We start from the raw sequence: 16,307 nt of genomic DNA on the forward strand, positions 1-16,307 counted from the left end.
AGAGAGGATGGGATCTCCCCCTACAAATCGCCAACTCTATATTCCTATATTACCATGTTTTGTGAGAGTATTCTGATGTGGTTGATTCTAGCAACCCAGAGGAAAAGCAGAGGTTAAGGTTAGTTTGATGAACAGAGTTAGAGCGGACACAATAGATGCAATGCTAATTGCATATAGATCAGTCATAGATCAGCAAATACTAAATGAAGCAAAGGTGAAGAATTAAAAGTTACAAGAATTAAAAGGTGTCGAGTTTGTAGGTGTTAAATTTATGCCTTGTGTGTCTGTCTATCTGTCTTCACCCGAACGTTAACTTTTGGCCTCAAACAACTCATTACTGTTAATACTGCATCCTTGACCTGCGCCCATCCAGTTAAGTCTTTTGACTTCAAATTCCAATATTTGCAACTGCCACACTGTTCAAAAGATGATCCAGTATTCATGCTAGCTTCATTAAAGTCTGATGTGTCCCACACACGACCAAGAGCATGCAACTTTAGCCAGAAAACACCCACCGCTTAAAAGATCTCTGCCCATCAAGCCATTGACTATCAAGCAGAATCAGCTACACTACACAAATCTAAACCAGGTCACACAATACACGATTTGTCACAGCCCGGCTCAAAGACTGAGAGAGACACAAAGAAGGAGAGACACACAAGTCAGAAGCTCAAAAAAGTAATTTATTTAGAATATAATTTGACCAAATAATGAGCTGCCATGTGTTCTAACAGGGGAGAGGGACGCTCCCTCAGTGATAGGAGGGCTGCAGAATGAGAGAGAGACAGAGATGTTATCGAACACACCCGGCCCAATGCGTAACTCATGATGTTGATGTGCCTCCATTCAGAACCTGCAAAACACCAGTGAAAAGAACTGATGACCACGGTGGAGAAACGATCACTAATAACTGAATGTTTTCATGTACAAACAACAACTGACTGGTATAAAACTATGGATGGAGAGAGAGGGAAGCATGAAGGATATTGTTGCTGCAGTCAGCATCCAGGATTGCCTCCAGTAACACATGTCAGGCAACTTCAATTCATCAAGAGAATGGGAGAGAGAGAGAGAGAGAGAGAGAGAGAGAGAGAGAGAGAGAGATCAGCATTTTTGCAGGAAACAAAACACATACACATAGCTGGACTCTCTGACACACACACACACACACACACACAGACAGACAATTTTCTGCCTCCCTCACGCTCCAGTGATCGCAGTCACACTGACTGCTGGCTTTCCTCCACACACACACACACACACACACACACACTGCAGTAGTTCTCCCTCTCTCTCTCTCCCTCGCTCTCTCGCTCTCTCTCTCTCCCTCTCTCTCTCTCTCCCTCTCTCTCTCTCTCCCTCTCTCTCTCTCTCTCACTCTCTCTCTCTCTCTCTCTCACTCTCTCTCTATCTCGCTCTCTCTCTCTCTCCCTCTCTCTCTCTCTCTCTCGTCCCACCTTCTTGCGAGCAGAAAACACTCGCGTCTCAACCGTACGGGACCGGCTGCTGCTTCCTTTGAAGCTCCATCTCTGGCCACTCTCCTTCTTTCGATTTCTTTCTTTGTACCTTTCTTTCTCTCTCTCTCCTCCCCCTCTCTCCTGCTCCCGCCTGTGCCTCACGCCGCGGTTGAGTATTGTCGGGGTCGAGGGGGTTTGTGTTGTCAGCCAGAGGAGGGAACATGCAGCATCCTGGAGGAACATGCGTAGCGTTACCCAACGTGGACGCCTGTCCCCAGCTGTCCTGCGCCGCCCTCACCTTCATGTATTTACAGCAGGTGAGTGAGTGCGTGTGCGTGCGTGTGCGTGCGTGTGTTATCGTGTGCATGAAAACACCTCTTGTACACATATCATTACATGGACATGCTCGTTCCTCCAGGGTGGGATGAGAGAGACACGGGGTGTATGCAGCATCTGTCAATGCGTCTGCAAATGCGTAGCGACAGTTTGTGCCAGTTGGAGAAGCATCGGTCCTGTGCACAGTTGGTACCGGGGCTCTCTGTGGCGACGAGGTTTACTTCGATGCTGTTTACATCAGTTAGTTGGAGAGGCCATGAATCACGACAACCCATTTGTTGTGTAACCTATGAAGCAGCATTAAGTTTAGTACCATGCTCACAGAGTGCACTACAAACCCCCTTTTCTAATGTTTACAGTGAGCACATGAATCACATTGTTCACCAAGTCAGTGTGTTAATAAGGCTTCAAATGTCACGTCTATTTATCAAAGTTATTTCTAATTTTGTTCACATTCAGATTTTGGGGATTTTCTGTGTAGCGCCCACAGTTCCTTGCAAATGAATAATGCGGTGTGAATATTTTAAAAACAACATCTCTGTGATTGACTTTGATGAAAGGATTAATTGGTAATTTATTGATAACAGAATGACCTAATGGAATAGATTAGATCAGATTTAACATAGGCTTCTTTTCCTTCTTTGTTTGCAATGTAGATGATCTTTAAAAGCATGAAACAACTAAAATAGTTTGATTCAGTCTTCGAGATCACTCTCCAGTCAGCTGGGTGGACGGTTTGGTTTATTTATTAAAGGTTCATATTCTGGTTCAGCATTAAGTAACTTAAATGATAACATTTAGAAATCTGTGGCTGCAAATATTAGAAAAACTAATCTTTTAATATTTTATTTTCACGTTTGAAAATGTAAAATATGTAGTGTTGTCATTTTTGCTTTTTGATGATTTTCGGTCATAGCTTAATTTCAATACCACTGAATGGACAGAAGTCAGTTTGCCAATTTGTGTTACAAGTCTTTGTTCTACAACAATTACATATTTGAATTTAAAAATGTTTTATATTTTATATTTCAAACATGAAAAAAAATACTGTCACATAAACACAAATGTAGTTTAGCCATTTCATGTTTATATCATTTAATTAATTTGAATTTTAGTAGTCTTAAACATGGTACATTTTTATGTTAGCATGATATTCCTGTCTGATCAGTCTTGGTAGGAGCTGTATACAAAATAATTAAAAGTATCTTCATGCCTACACAAGTAGTATATATATATATATACATATATGTTTATGTGGTTGTGTGTGTATTTACTGCACAAGGATTTGGACAAAATAATAAGATAATAATAGGATGTTTCTGTTTTGTGAACTAGTGCCAAAAGGACTGGCCATACCTACTGTAGTCAGCACATGTAATGTTGAAAGTGCTGATCTCAAAGACTCTCCCAGTCTTCCCCACTCTCTATACCGCACATTAGAAAGTGCCGCCCACAGATGCATAGGTGTGTGTGTGTGAATGAGTGAAACAGTACTGTAAAGCACTTTGAATGGTCACCAAGTTAAATGTTTTTTTTACAAATATTGACCATTTAACTGATGGTAACAGGAAATTTGTTTTGAGGCAATATTAAAACAGTTTTATTTTAAAATACAAATTTACGTCTATATGAGCATTTCAGAAATGATTTCTGTACACACTAAAACACCTGAAAATGTGTCATGTGTATCCCAACGTAAACAAGAAGCATATTGTCTTCGTGGTTACAGAAAAAAACAAGAATGATAAAACAGTCAAGTTGAAAAGTAAAAGCATGGATTTTCTTGTACTGATGATGAGGTGGAACTGTTATTGACACTTTGAATTCATCACTGGTTGTTGAGTTAAGACTGATTAGAACCAGGAAGGTACAGTGTCCGCTTTAGGGACTTGAAAACTCCAGAGTAGTGTGTACATCAGATGTAAATGTAGCAGAAAATGAAGTGATTTAAGACTAAAACAATAGCTTTCCTTTTCCCATCGATCTGTGAGTAGTTGTGAAGTGATTTTATGCTGCTCACAGCATGAGTATGCAAGTAGCAGGACACAATAAAGGGAGCTGGATACCTGGTGGAGAAGTTGGAGGTGTATGACAGCTCTTCATCTAACAGCTCACTTTAGCTGCTCAGACCCAGTATTAACATGTGTCCTAAGAGAACCGATCACAGTCTGTTCCCACCTGACATTAAAATGGATCCTAAATTTGTCTCCTGAAACCACTTAGGATCAGGTCGTACTTCTCTATATACAAATATAGATAATCGTCCTTTTATTTTGCAAAGACCCAATTATGGTTTTACCCAGTCTGACTATACAGATGTGTATATTGTCACTGTGTGTGTTGTGGTATTAAGACTCAGAGAGAGAGAGAGAGAGTGGACTCATGAGCTGCTATGTGAATCAATGCACTCCGTCCCGCTCTATTATGGAATATTTAACCCAGTTGTGGTGTTGATACTTTCATTTCATTGTGAAACTGTAGCGGGTCAAAGGAGGTCAATACCATCTGCAAATGTGGTCTGAATGATCGGATGTCAGGATGCATTGAGGATGCATGAGGATGCATTCACACATGTACTTTGCGTTGTCCACTTGTGATTGGATCTTTTAGGAACGACATTAGTGTGTGAACAGGGTCTGTGGCTGCTCCTGAGCTGCTCTTTCCATTACTGCTTTACATATTTCAAACTCATCCACTGTCAGAAAATGACCAAGATGACCAGTGTTGTTTTTTACACACGTTTTTTGATGGACAAAAGGGCTGAGCTCACTGGTATACATATTTGCATTTCCTGTGAGTATTTTACACAACAAGTCCACTCATTTTCCTGTAGTAAAATGCGTTTGATGTGAAGCTGCAGAAGTAGGAAGTATTTGTTTTGCATTCTCAGCAAATGAATACAGCATTTTTTCGAATTTCATAATGTTATAATATTGCAAATATAAAAACACAAAAAAAACTTTATCTGTGAGCTAAAGTCTTAATCACCACCATGCTACCTCATTTGGCGATAGATAGTGACTGATCAGACTTTTATTTCAACTAATCCATCAGTAAAGAGAAAACATGAGATTGTTCAGGTACTCATTTTTGGGGGGAATAATGTCTTTTAACTGAAAAGTAATAATTCTCTCTTCTTTCGTCTCTCCTCTGAGTGTGTATGATTTGTGTTAAGTGAACGTTTCGAGTGTGTATGTGTGTTTATATGACAATGAATATACAAACAACATTTCTCTGAATAAAGAAGCTGGGGAATGGAAACATGATCATGATAGCTGGAGTAGTGTTTACAGCCTGTAGGTTGCTGTCGTACACTGGCCTCTTGTTCCTTGATCATTATACAGCCCACAGATCAATCATCAGCTGTGATGAGTCCCAGTAGATGGCACTACACTGTTACACATCCATCACTGTGTTGCATATAGTGTGAGACCTGTAGCAGCCACTCATTGCTATTGAAAACACCTGCACAAAATGAGCTGACTTGCATGTGCTGAGTCGGGGCAGGGATAGATTTACACACTGATGAATTAGTCATCTCAGATCAGAGAGGCAGAGAGGCTGAGGACTTGGGGGGAGGTGACATAGGCTCACGATGTTTGGCACTTCTGTTTTGACAGTTTAGTTGTTACACACCAACTTGTGAATGGACAAAATATGTTCACGTCATTTTTTTCTAAATGGGCCTTTCTGTCCAGTTGTGTTTTAAAGTGGAAGACGTGCTCATTTAGCTCACAGACGCAATACAACAGCAACAAAAGCTACAATAAAATGCAATGCATTTTCAAACCTGCTGTAAACCTCATATTGGCCTCTCACAATGAATACAACTCTTTATTTTCATTATACTGTGTTTACAGTCAAAGCGTGCAGAGTTGTTCAACACGCAGTGTTTTTTTATGACCCAGTTTTTGAGAACATCCAAATTGTGGGTATTCTGCTGCCATGTCTAGAAAAGCAGGGAGAGAGAGAAAATGCAGGGAAGCGACTTAGATGAAATGAGAGTGTGACCGACCAGAAGCCTGAAGCAGAGGAATATTTTAACGGCACTCTGGGATGAAAGAACTAAATGACGAGCAAAGAAAATGGCTTCTGCAATCTGACAATTTGTCATTAAGCAACTTTCCTCCATTAGTCACATTCCTTTATCCAGCTCTTTCATCCATTCCTCCCCACACTGTGAGTGCATGTGTGTCTGTGTGTGTGAGAGAGCTTTCTTTTCAGATAGTGATGTTCGAGTACTCCAAATTGTGCAAATGTGTTGGCATGTTATGCCAGAACAATGTTTGTGAGTGTGTGTGTGTGCGTATGTGTAAGTACGTGCATGCATGCATGTGTGCCTTGCCTACATAGAGATATGACAGGCCCAATGAAAGATAATTAATACTTGGTCTCACACAGACCAGTATACTCTCTCACAAACACTACTGTCGTCTCTTACATGTACTTTCATACTCTCTCACACACACTGCTTTTTTCTCTCACATACACCATCATTCTCCATCATTCAAATATGATATCATTCTGTCTTACATTCCCTGTCATTTTGTTCCTCACACATGGTTATTTGCATTCACATGTACTATTCATTTCTCTTGCATGTGCTATTATTCTGTTTCAAATATAATGTCTCTGTGCGAGAGAGATCAGTCTTGTATACATATCATTACATGGACATATGTCGTCTTGTGTGAATGAGAGTATGATAGTAAATAAGAGAGATTATGATTGTGCATGTAACTGAGTATATCAGTGTTTGTGTAAGAGTATAGTGGTGTATGTCTGAGATTATGATGTTAAGGTCAAGACCAATTATGAATTATCTCTCTTGGTAGTGTGTGTGAGAGACTCTGATGGTACATGTGAGAGAGTATAGTAGTGTGTCTGAGAGAGTATGGTAGTGTGTGTGGGACCAAGTATTAATTATCTCTCAAAGGGCCTCTCATATTGAGAATCTGGGTCTTTGAAGCTATATATAGTAGAGCCATGTAAGACATTTTGAATACATCTGAAGGCCTTACGGGATTATGTGTGTGTGTGTGTGTGTGTGTGTGTGTGTGTGTGTGTGTGTGTGTGTGTGTGTGTGTGTGAGAGAGTTTACTGCACATTGATAATTTTTGTATGTACATTTTGTCTCTGATGATTAATTATGAATTTCGGAAGTTTCAGCATGAAAAATAAAAAGCAGTCCCTAAAAACAACATCTCCTGTACGACAACTGCTCACGTTACACATTCAGTATAATACACATTTCCACAGAAATTATTTTTTCTCCCCACAATTTTTGGCCATATCTCTTTGCCCTACATCCTGCTTAAAATTATGAAAATAAATAACAAATATTGTCCTTTTTATTTCTCTGTTGTGTTAAAGTATTACATACTGTTCTACTTACTTTAATTACTACACATCTATAAATATGAACACATTTAAACCCTTAAAAAAGACAGATGCATTACTATTGCATATATTGAGGTAGTGAAGCCACAATCCACAATCCTTTGGGAGAAAATTAAAATATCAACAAAGAAAAATATTCAAAAAGGATTATAGGTGCCATCATGTCTTTAAAGCTCAGTGTCTAAAAGAATTCCCACTGTTGTGTGTGTCTTTCTAATTTTAAATCTTACGATCTATTTTTATAGCCCAGAGCTGATGTTTGGTTGTGAGTCATCGTCAACTCTGTACATATCACTCCTCTGCTTTCAATGAAAAGAATGAGAATGAGGAATATTTTTAGCTTTGAATAGCTAAATAAAATGTGCTGTGAAAAGTACTGGTCATTGGTTCTGCCTGATGAGCAGCATCTCTAAATGAACATAATCCTTGTTGATCTTAACAATCAAACCAGCATCACTGACTGCATAGATCTTCACACACATAGTTGATTCATATATTGATAGCTGTCTTATTTGTTGGTGTATGCGCCACTTAAGCACATTATAAGTGAAGTGATGAGTCAAATGATTTGTTTACACTATCCATTTAACCCATGTCATTTCCCAAAGCATTCATTTATATTTTAGCTTTTATAATATTTTGCTCAATAGTGTAAATGTTCAAAATGAAATGTTTAATTAATCTGTTCCACCTTAAAATGCAGTGCTTCACCCACAGAAGCATGTACACATTTATAAGTTTGGATTTTGTTACTAACCAAGCATTTTTTGAGGAAAGAGAACAAAAAGGAAAAAAATCTTACCTTAATCTTGGAATGTTGAGAAGAAAGATAGAATGTTTTTTCCTCCTAGATACATAGATCAAACTGTCATTTTAACACTGTTCCAACACCATGTAATTTTAATTAAATCTAGTGCAGCTATGTGTTTCAAGTTCAAGTTTATTTTGATTGTGTAACAAAATAAACAGAAACTAAATCAGAATCCGCGAAAGTAGGAACACCACAAACAATTACAGCAGCACCTGAGTGATGTATGTCTGATATATGATTTGAATGATCAAGTCTGTATGTCCCTTTAATTTGCAGTGTTATCTTATTTGAGGCTGTGCTGTACAGGAGACCTGGGTTTGAATCTATGTTGAAGACCTTTATTGTTGAAGTTAATGACAAAGTAAAGCACTATCCGGTGGGAATGGGAGAAAAGCTGAGGTCAGTAGGAGTACACAGCTTGTTCCCATTCCAGCCCCCATCAACCATATTTACAATACAGCAGTCGTGTCCCTTATACTATGAATAGCTGGAGGATTTTAGAAATAGGAACACTGTAGCTTGAGATGGAGATTTGGCTCTGGCCAGGGACCTTAGCTATTTCTGTCCTTCCTTTGTATCATTTCATTGCTCCATATGATAAAAGGCATAACATATCGACAAGATTATGTGTAAAAATAGTTTGCTTAAATACCTTATTTTGAAAGCATTAGCAGTAAAAACAATATAATGTATTTATTTATGTATTCATGCACTCCTTAACACATCCAGCACAGCTTACCAGTCGTTTCAGGAACAAGTGGCTTGTCAACCAGTTTCTTCATTTTAAATGGGCTGTGTGTGCTTTTCACAGAGCTGTGCGTCTTTACAGGGGAAAGTGAGCCCTTGTTGAGAAGCATCTCTTGTTCAAAGAGCAGATTAAAAGTACTATTGTCAGAATGGTAGAGAGACAGCTCAAGCTTCTGGTAAGATAGTGTCTGTAACATTCTGCTGCATAGATAGAAAAAGGCTGTGTACACTGTTTTTGCTTTCCTGTTAAGATTTCTGGATTCTTACCAGTAATCGGATATAAGTTTTGTTTTATTCTTTGGTGAAGTGAAGAGACAACTCAGTGTTTATTTTATTTTTGGCTGATCTTTCTCTAACCTTATTTATATTTTTCCTCAGTGATACAGCTCTGTAACATTTGCAAAAATCTAAAGGGGCCAATTGCAAAATATATAAAAAATATATATTTCTGATGTGTTTTTAAAGATTTGTAGAATTATCAGGAATCAGAGGGCTTGGAGTATGGACAAGGGAAGGAAGCACTTTTCCTATGGATAAAGTTTGTACAGCAATGAGAGACAGACTGACAGTGTGTACATGTAGGTTTTGATGGGAGTTGTTGAAGGTAACAAATATAATAATTTAGCATATACTAAAATAGTATAATTTAGCTGAACTTGGTTTGTGGTTAAAAACTGAAAAATCCGAGCTTTAATAGTGTTGGGGTGCAGGCAGCACAGAAGGGTGCAGGTCATTTACTGATGACAAATAATATGTGCGATGTGGAGATCGAACTCAAACATATCACTAAAATGTTATCAGATCAAGGTCAAACATTTTTTAATTGTTGGAAACCGCCACATTTGGCAATTAATAATTTTTCTAATAGTGACTGTTAAAGATGTATATTCTTTTGTCAAACAGTTCTCACAAATTTACTTGATTTTTATTAGTGTAGATAATCTCATATTGTAAATTGTCTGGAAGATAGCTATATTTCATTTAACTGTAAAATGATACAGAACCAACTGGACTGTAGTTTTTATTGGTATTTAAATAAATTAAGTTTCATATGATGTACAGATATGAAATCCATTCTCCTATGGTTTCAATTCTGTGGCTGATAACACCATTAGTTTCATGTATTGTTTTTACTATACAGAACAGGACAGATGTGCGACTTTAGCCTAAAATCCAGATTAATGAGTTGGAATGTACAGGCAACATTCTCCTGTTGAACCAAAAGAAGATACAGGCCCTGAAACAAACAGCATAGGGGTCACTTTGCACCGTGATTTGGGCTGTTTACCATGTGTTTTGACACCATTTTTCCAATGTCTGTGGATGAGTTATTTCCTTAATTTCCAAGTGAACAAAAACATTGAATCAGAAGAGGAGAGGTGCCTTTTCAGGACTTTCATGACAAGTTTACATAAGTTGTCAGTGCTTTATTCTGTCATGCATGTAGAGCTGGAGAGGATTGTTTGTTGTAGACATCCAAAAATTGAAAGAGCTCAGTGACACATGGCAGGGCCTGTGACTTAGGCAACCATATAACGCCTCTGGGAGAACTTAGAGTCGGAAATAGAAGGTTACAGAACACAATGCTATCTGCTTTGGGTTCTGATCATGAGTCCCTAAAACACCAGCCATTATAAAGCCAGAGCAAAACTTTTTTTCTCCACTCATGACTAGGTAGATTTCACAAAGAAAAAGTGTCTGTGAGTAGTATTTCCCTATTTCATATCCATAACCTCTCATTACAATTCACTACATTGCTCATTTTACCTCCCACTCGCTGGCATTCATTGCTGTACTCTACATGGCTCCTATATTATAGACACAAATTAGTATTTTTTCATTTTCATTTAATTTCATCAATCAGTAATTTTTTTCTCTCCATTTTTGGGCCCAGTCATGTTCCTATGGAGTTTAAAGTCACAACTTCTGGTACGCACAAGTCAGAATGTTGTGCCTCCCCAAACAAGTAATTCAAATGAAATTATGTTGCAATTACCGCGTGTGTATATGTGTTACTGATATGGTAGGAGTGTGTATGTCCTGTTCTGAGGTGCTGTGTCATTTCCTGTTCATTGCACATGCCCATTCTATGTCTCCCCCTCTCTCTCTCCACTCACACTCACTAACTCACTCTAACACACACACACACACACACACACACACACACACACACACACACACACACAGTCCATGGTTGTGTTCACGTAATGATACGCCAGCACTGCACGGATGAATGGAGTAGAAGATGGAAAGAGAGAGCGGGGGGAAGAGAGGGAGAGCGATAAAGGATGAAGGAAGCGGATTAGACAGAAGAGAGAATAGAGAAGTAGGCCAAAGGAAACCAACTTCAGCATTCTTTGTTCAAAAATGCATTTCCACATATTCCAAACAGCAGGTAGACAGCTGTGGAGACTGGAGAGCAACATACAGGTTGTGTTCTTCCTGCTGATGACTCAAACATGTGTGTTGTTTTTAGTTAGTTACACACATTTATCTACTATGCACTGTCCACACCACTCTTCTGTTTACCAACATTTAGCTGAACAGCAGCTCACATACTAAATGCACCAGTGCAAATAAAAAAATTATCCAAATCTTGGGAAAACATTACATGAACATTACATGTACTGTATCAGAATGGCACTGTTTTCATTTTTATTTCAACACCTCTGTTACAAATATGTTATTGTATAGAAGGTCTCTCTCACTCTCTGTGTATGCAGTTTCCTAATAGCTACAAAGTAAATGTTGGCCCTTTGAACAAGCTTTTTGAGTATAAGTATGAAACCATAGAGTTAACTTTAATGCAGAATTAGTCTTTCTTTTGTGGGAATTGGTTTCATGCATGGTGCCACATTGAGTCATTTTCAACAGCAACAACAATTGCACATATATGATTAATAATGATTCGAATTGTAATAAGGAATTATAATAAAGACATGCCAACTAATATCTCTGTATCAGTCTCAGAACAAAAAATAGATACAATATTGTCTCAGAGAATGCTGGGATTCTGCCCATCTAAGGCCAATATACTACAATAGCCTATATCAAATTAAGTACAATTTTATTTGTGTGGCCAACATTTACAAATCACTATTTGCACAAGGTGCGACATCCTACAAAAGGTGTTAAGTTATGAAGCGCCTTCATTAAGTTTGGGGACAGCATCACCTTTGTGGTGGGCACCGTAACAAGCTGCATTTAACACTAAGTGTAGTCTTAAAACACTCAACACCCCAACAGGATCCCTCAACAGTCTGAATGAGACAATCATTTTGTTTACCTTGTTTTTTCAACTCCACAATTTTGCTGTGTACCTGCAATTACTTAATATAATGCATTCATATAGCCCACCCTCCTCTGGAGTATTCTAATATGTTGACCAGAGTTAAAGAAGCATTTACACTGACACACATACGCACACTTTGTGTGTACTTACACCTGTTTCTCTACGTGCGAATGCCTTTTCCTCCAGAGTATGTCCCATCAGCTGTATTTTGTGTACGTGTGTGTGTCTGGCTGTAAACACAGTGGCTGGAAAGTTAATGTTGACTCGAGAGACATGTCTGCTGCATTGAATACAATGGTCTTTACTTTGGATATGCATGATTAATAGACTAATATGTTTGTAACCTATCCATACAATAGTTTGCCAATCTATGATCGTGTGTGCGTGTGTGTGTGTGTGTGTGTGTGTGTGTGTGTGTGTGTGTGTGTGTGTGTGTGGGGGGGGGGGGGGGGCGATCTGTCCCTTTCTTGTGTTTTCTTCCTAAACGTACGGTCAGGGACATGTTTTTGACAGTCATAATTTACAATGTTATTTATATTATCTATAACACTTTATGAAGATATATTTTTGCATCGATATTGATATGATATGTTTGAACTAGTTTGTCACAGATACTGGGTTCCCTCTGTTCAGGGACAAGGTGAAGATGAAATCATGTAAGACTTAGAAGCATGTAAGAATTCAATTTTATCTTCTGCTTGTTTCCCGATTAAACAGTTGAGCTACAATATGTTAATTATTGAGTTTTAGGGGGTATATAGCCAAGCTACCACAGCTCTGTACTGAACACACACACAAGACTGATATCACACACATTCACCGTCAGATAATTACCTTTCTTTCTCTCACTTGTTCACACACACACACACACGCACACACACACACACACACACACACACACACACACACACACACACACACACACACTGTGCTATTACCAACTTATTTCTCTCACACGCATTCAGATATAATAACCCCTCTCTCTCTCTATTTCTCTCTCTCTATCCTTCTCTGGCTCTCTCCCTCACATCTGCAGACACACACCTGCGTTTATGGTCTCACTGACCTTATTATCCTGCCTCTTGCTGCAGAAGAAAGGATTATGCTTTCAAAACAGAGGGAGGGCAGACTGAGGAGTTAGAGAACAGCAGGTGGTGACCTCCAATCATGGAAGAAAAGACCCAAACCAACAATGTGTTAGTTTGTATATCAACACTTGACTTCACTAAACTGTCTGGCACTCTCATCTCTAAGTCCATTGGTTCCCTACTGAATACAAGCTCCAATGTAAAGGTTTTTTCTTTTGTGAGGCTTATAGAAGAAAACCAAGGGAGTTGTTTGCAGTTCAGCAGCAAAGTCAGGCAAATTTGTGAGTAATTGCTCTATTAACACAATTGATTGGAATGATCAAGTCTGGAAATTAAAATAAGTAAGCTGCACTATATACTTCATTTACATCTGATATTAAAATGAGTTTAGGGTGATCAAATAGCAATGCGATGGAGATTGACCGAACGACAATACAGGTATTTATTCAACCAAGATAATAATAATATGCAGCGCCACCAGAAAGAAAGGTTGGAACATCCACTCTAATGTGTCTTATCAGTCATCAAGTTATTTAAGACACCTGTGGATGGAGTGAGGACGAGACCAACGAAAAAGCTTTCCCTGATGTAAACAAACAAACAAAAACAAAGGTCTAATGTGTCTTTGAGTTTCTCTGTTTCATTCATATCAAGTTGAATTACTGCATTCTGACCTGGTATGTATCTTCTCATATTCTGCAGTGTTCAATAACTGCTGACACAAGCATTTCCATTGCCTCAATTATTGATGAAGACTAAACAAAGCAATGTGTAAAGTCCAGACCTGGTTTTATTTAAAGGGTGCTCAGGATTGACAGGGAAGCATAGGGCAATAAGCAGACAGATGTGCTTTCAACCGGTAGGTTCACTCAGCAGAGAGGAGTTTTTAACCTTTACAGCAGCATAGTATATTTCACTATCTGTATGTCAAAATCCAAGATATGATGGGAGTGATGAGCTAATGGATGCTTGGGTGGTGGAGGGGCTAAAGCCACTGGCAGCAATACTGACGCACTAGGTAGGGCAAGGAAAGGGAATGATGGGAAATGTTCTCTGCATAAATAGACCATCTAATAAGGTGGGTGTGTATTATAGATGATTGGGAGAGTGAGGTATGTCACATGATGAATCTTAAATGATTGGAGCAGCACAGCTCGAGTTGGCTGCCTGAACTAGCTCGCAGGTGTCGCTCCATTAATGGTAACAGGATGAGGTGTGTAAGAATGAGTCAAAGTCAAGCCATCATGGTGCCCAGTGCAACAGAGTGACTCATTGATGTGATTTTAAAGTGGCACTCCACCAAATGTACACACTAAGGCCAGTTATCTCACCAGCAGAGAAGCTAAACCTGTGACAAAAGTTGAATATGTCCTCGCCAGCTCTGATGATATCACCAGTAGTTTCTCAGCTCAAGAACAGAAACACTTGTCTACAGAAAGCCTGCATTACAAACTGGGGGTATGAAGTTTGTTAGTTTAGAGCATGTTGAAGAAGCAGGTGGAACAGTGAAGCATGGGTTGAATGGTATTTTGTACAACAGAAGTAAAAGATGGGGTGAGACATGGAGTTCTTTAAGTCAATGGAAGACAGATAGCCTTTGGTGGCTCCTTTATGGTATGCCCTTTGCGTGCCGCTCATAGATGACTTTATTTGCTGGTGTTAGTCCAAGGAATAAGAAACTATGAACCATTTCATATGTTTCATTGTTGATCTGAGTAGTCTCTTACTTAGACCTTGCTATTGTAAGAGAAAATGCATGAAGGAAAATAGCAGAGGAGTGAGCGAAGTAGAGATGTAGAAAACAGGGGTGGGGGAGTGATAGACTCCACAACCTCATTATGTCTGTTGGCATTTAACTCCTTTTGATGATTTAGCAAGAAGAGGGGATGGATGAGAAGGAGGGGAGGAGGAAATGTGTTTTCTCCTCTGTCCATGACACCATTTCAATCCTCCACTCACACATCCCTCTCCCTGCTCTCCCCATGACAGAGAGGAGCGAGAGAGAGAAGAAAGAGAAGTGAGTGTCTTTAATTTAGAGGGATCCCGAATGCGTGAAATCCTTTATGCTATCTGGGTCACATTGAGCCTTACAGGCTGAAGAAGTACACACACACACACACACACGCACGCACGCACGCACGCACGCACGCACACACACTGCAAAGCCTGCTGGTTTTCGTTTAGTTAGCGTCTCATTCTTTTACATGTTTATGGTATATCTTGTTAAAGTAGTATTGCGTTCATACTAATACTAACTCCCAAGCGTCAGTCTCTTAAAAGTTACTTTTCCCCTTAAGTATATTCAAGATTAGAATAATTGTACTCCACTCTCTGAAAATATCACTTCACCTCCATCCATCGATCCATTCTTTTATTTGGGGTCAGGTCGGGGGGCACAGATTTCCCTCTTCATAGCTATGTTTTTCAGCTCTTGATGTGGTATCATTTTGAAATCAGATGAAATATAGAATCTTTGCCTAGAATATCTCCAATGGGGACAGTCCAGGAGACTTTTGGCTCCTTTTGATTCAAAGGTGCAGTTTCTCCATTCCGAGTTTCCACTAGGCTTTATAGTGTGAGGAGCTTCTCCTCACACTATCTTTGAGGCTGAGCCCAGCTGTCCTGCAGAGGGAACTAAGTTGTTTCCATCCGCAATTTAGTTTTTTTTCTCACTAGGTCAAAGCTCATGACAGACGTTGAGGCTCAGATTCTATCCTATAACTTAACTTGAGAAAAATACCCTGAGATCATTTTTGAATTGGGGTAGACATGCTACTCCAACAAAAGCAATCCATCGCTTTAGATTGATGCCAAGGGACAACACTGGTGGAGGCCAACACCCAGCAGAAATGGGTTTGACTTCCTGCTGAGAATATGGACACAGCACTCATTTTCGTCATTCAAGGACCAGGGGCCTCATTTATAACCGTTGCTTTCACACAAAATGGGGCCTGAAAGTTGCGTATGCAACTTCTAACGCAGGCGCTGGGATCTATAAAAACAAATTTGACAGGATAATGTGTGCACTTTCATACTCACTCTGACCCATGCTTATGAACATTTTGGAGATGGGAGATAGGGAAAATGACGATGCAGATGTGAGGAGGTGAACTGAAGCAGATTATTGATTCACTTCATCATTAACATCATAACCAAAAGCGTTATTTGTGCCAGCG

The 16,307-nt window shown here is 39.2% G+C and overlaps 1 protein-coding gene across 17 annotated transcripts in view; it reads left to right on the forward strand.

Annotated features, from left to right (window-relative positions):
* Positions 1-1,432: 1,432 nt before the first annotated feature.
* The window catches only part of rbfox1 (RNA binding fox-1 homolog 1), a 108,305-nt gene continuing 93,430 nt past the window's right edge, over positions 1,433-16,307 (forward strand). For all 17 annotated transcript variants that reach the window (XR_004614807.1, XR_004614809.1, XR_004614806.1 and 14 more), the window contains exon 1: positions 1,433-1,774. Coding sequence is in view for 13 of the 17 variants with exons in the window: in XM_034594520.1 (XP_034450411.1) it covers positions 1,679-1,774 (96 nt within the window). In the remaining 4 variants the exon portion in view is untranslated. The remainder of the gene's footprint in view (positions 1,775-16,307) is intronic.

The sequence above is a fragment of the Hippoglossus hippoglossus genome, chromosome 8, assembly GCF_009819705.1.
Source record: "Hippoglossus hippoglossus isolate fHipHip1 chromosome 8, fHipHip1.pri, whole genome shotgun sequence".
Classification (NCBI taxonomy): domain Eukaryota; kingdom Metazoa; phylum Chordata; class Actinopteri; order Pleuronectiformes; family Pleuronectidae; genus Hippoglossus; species Hippoglossus hippoglossus.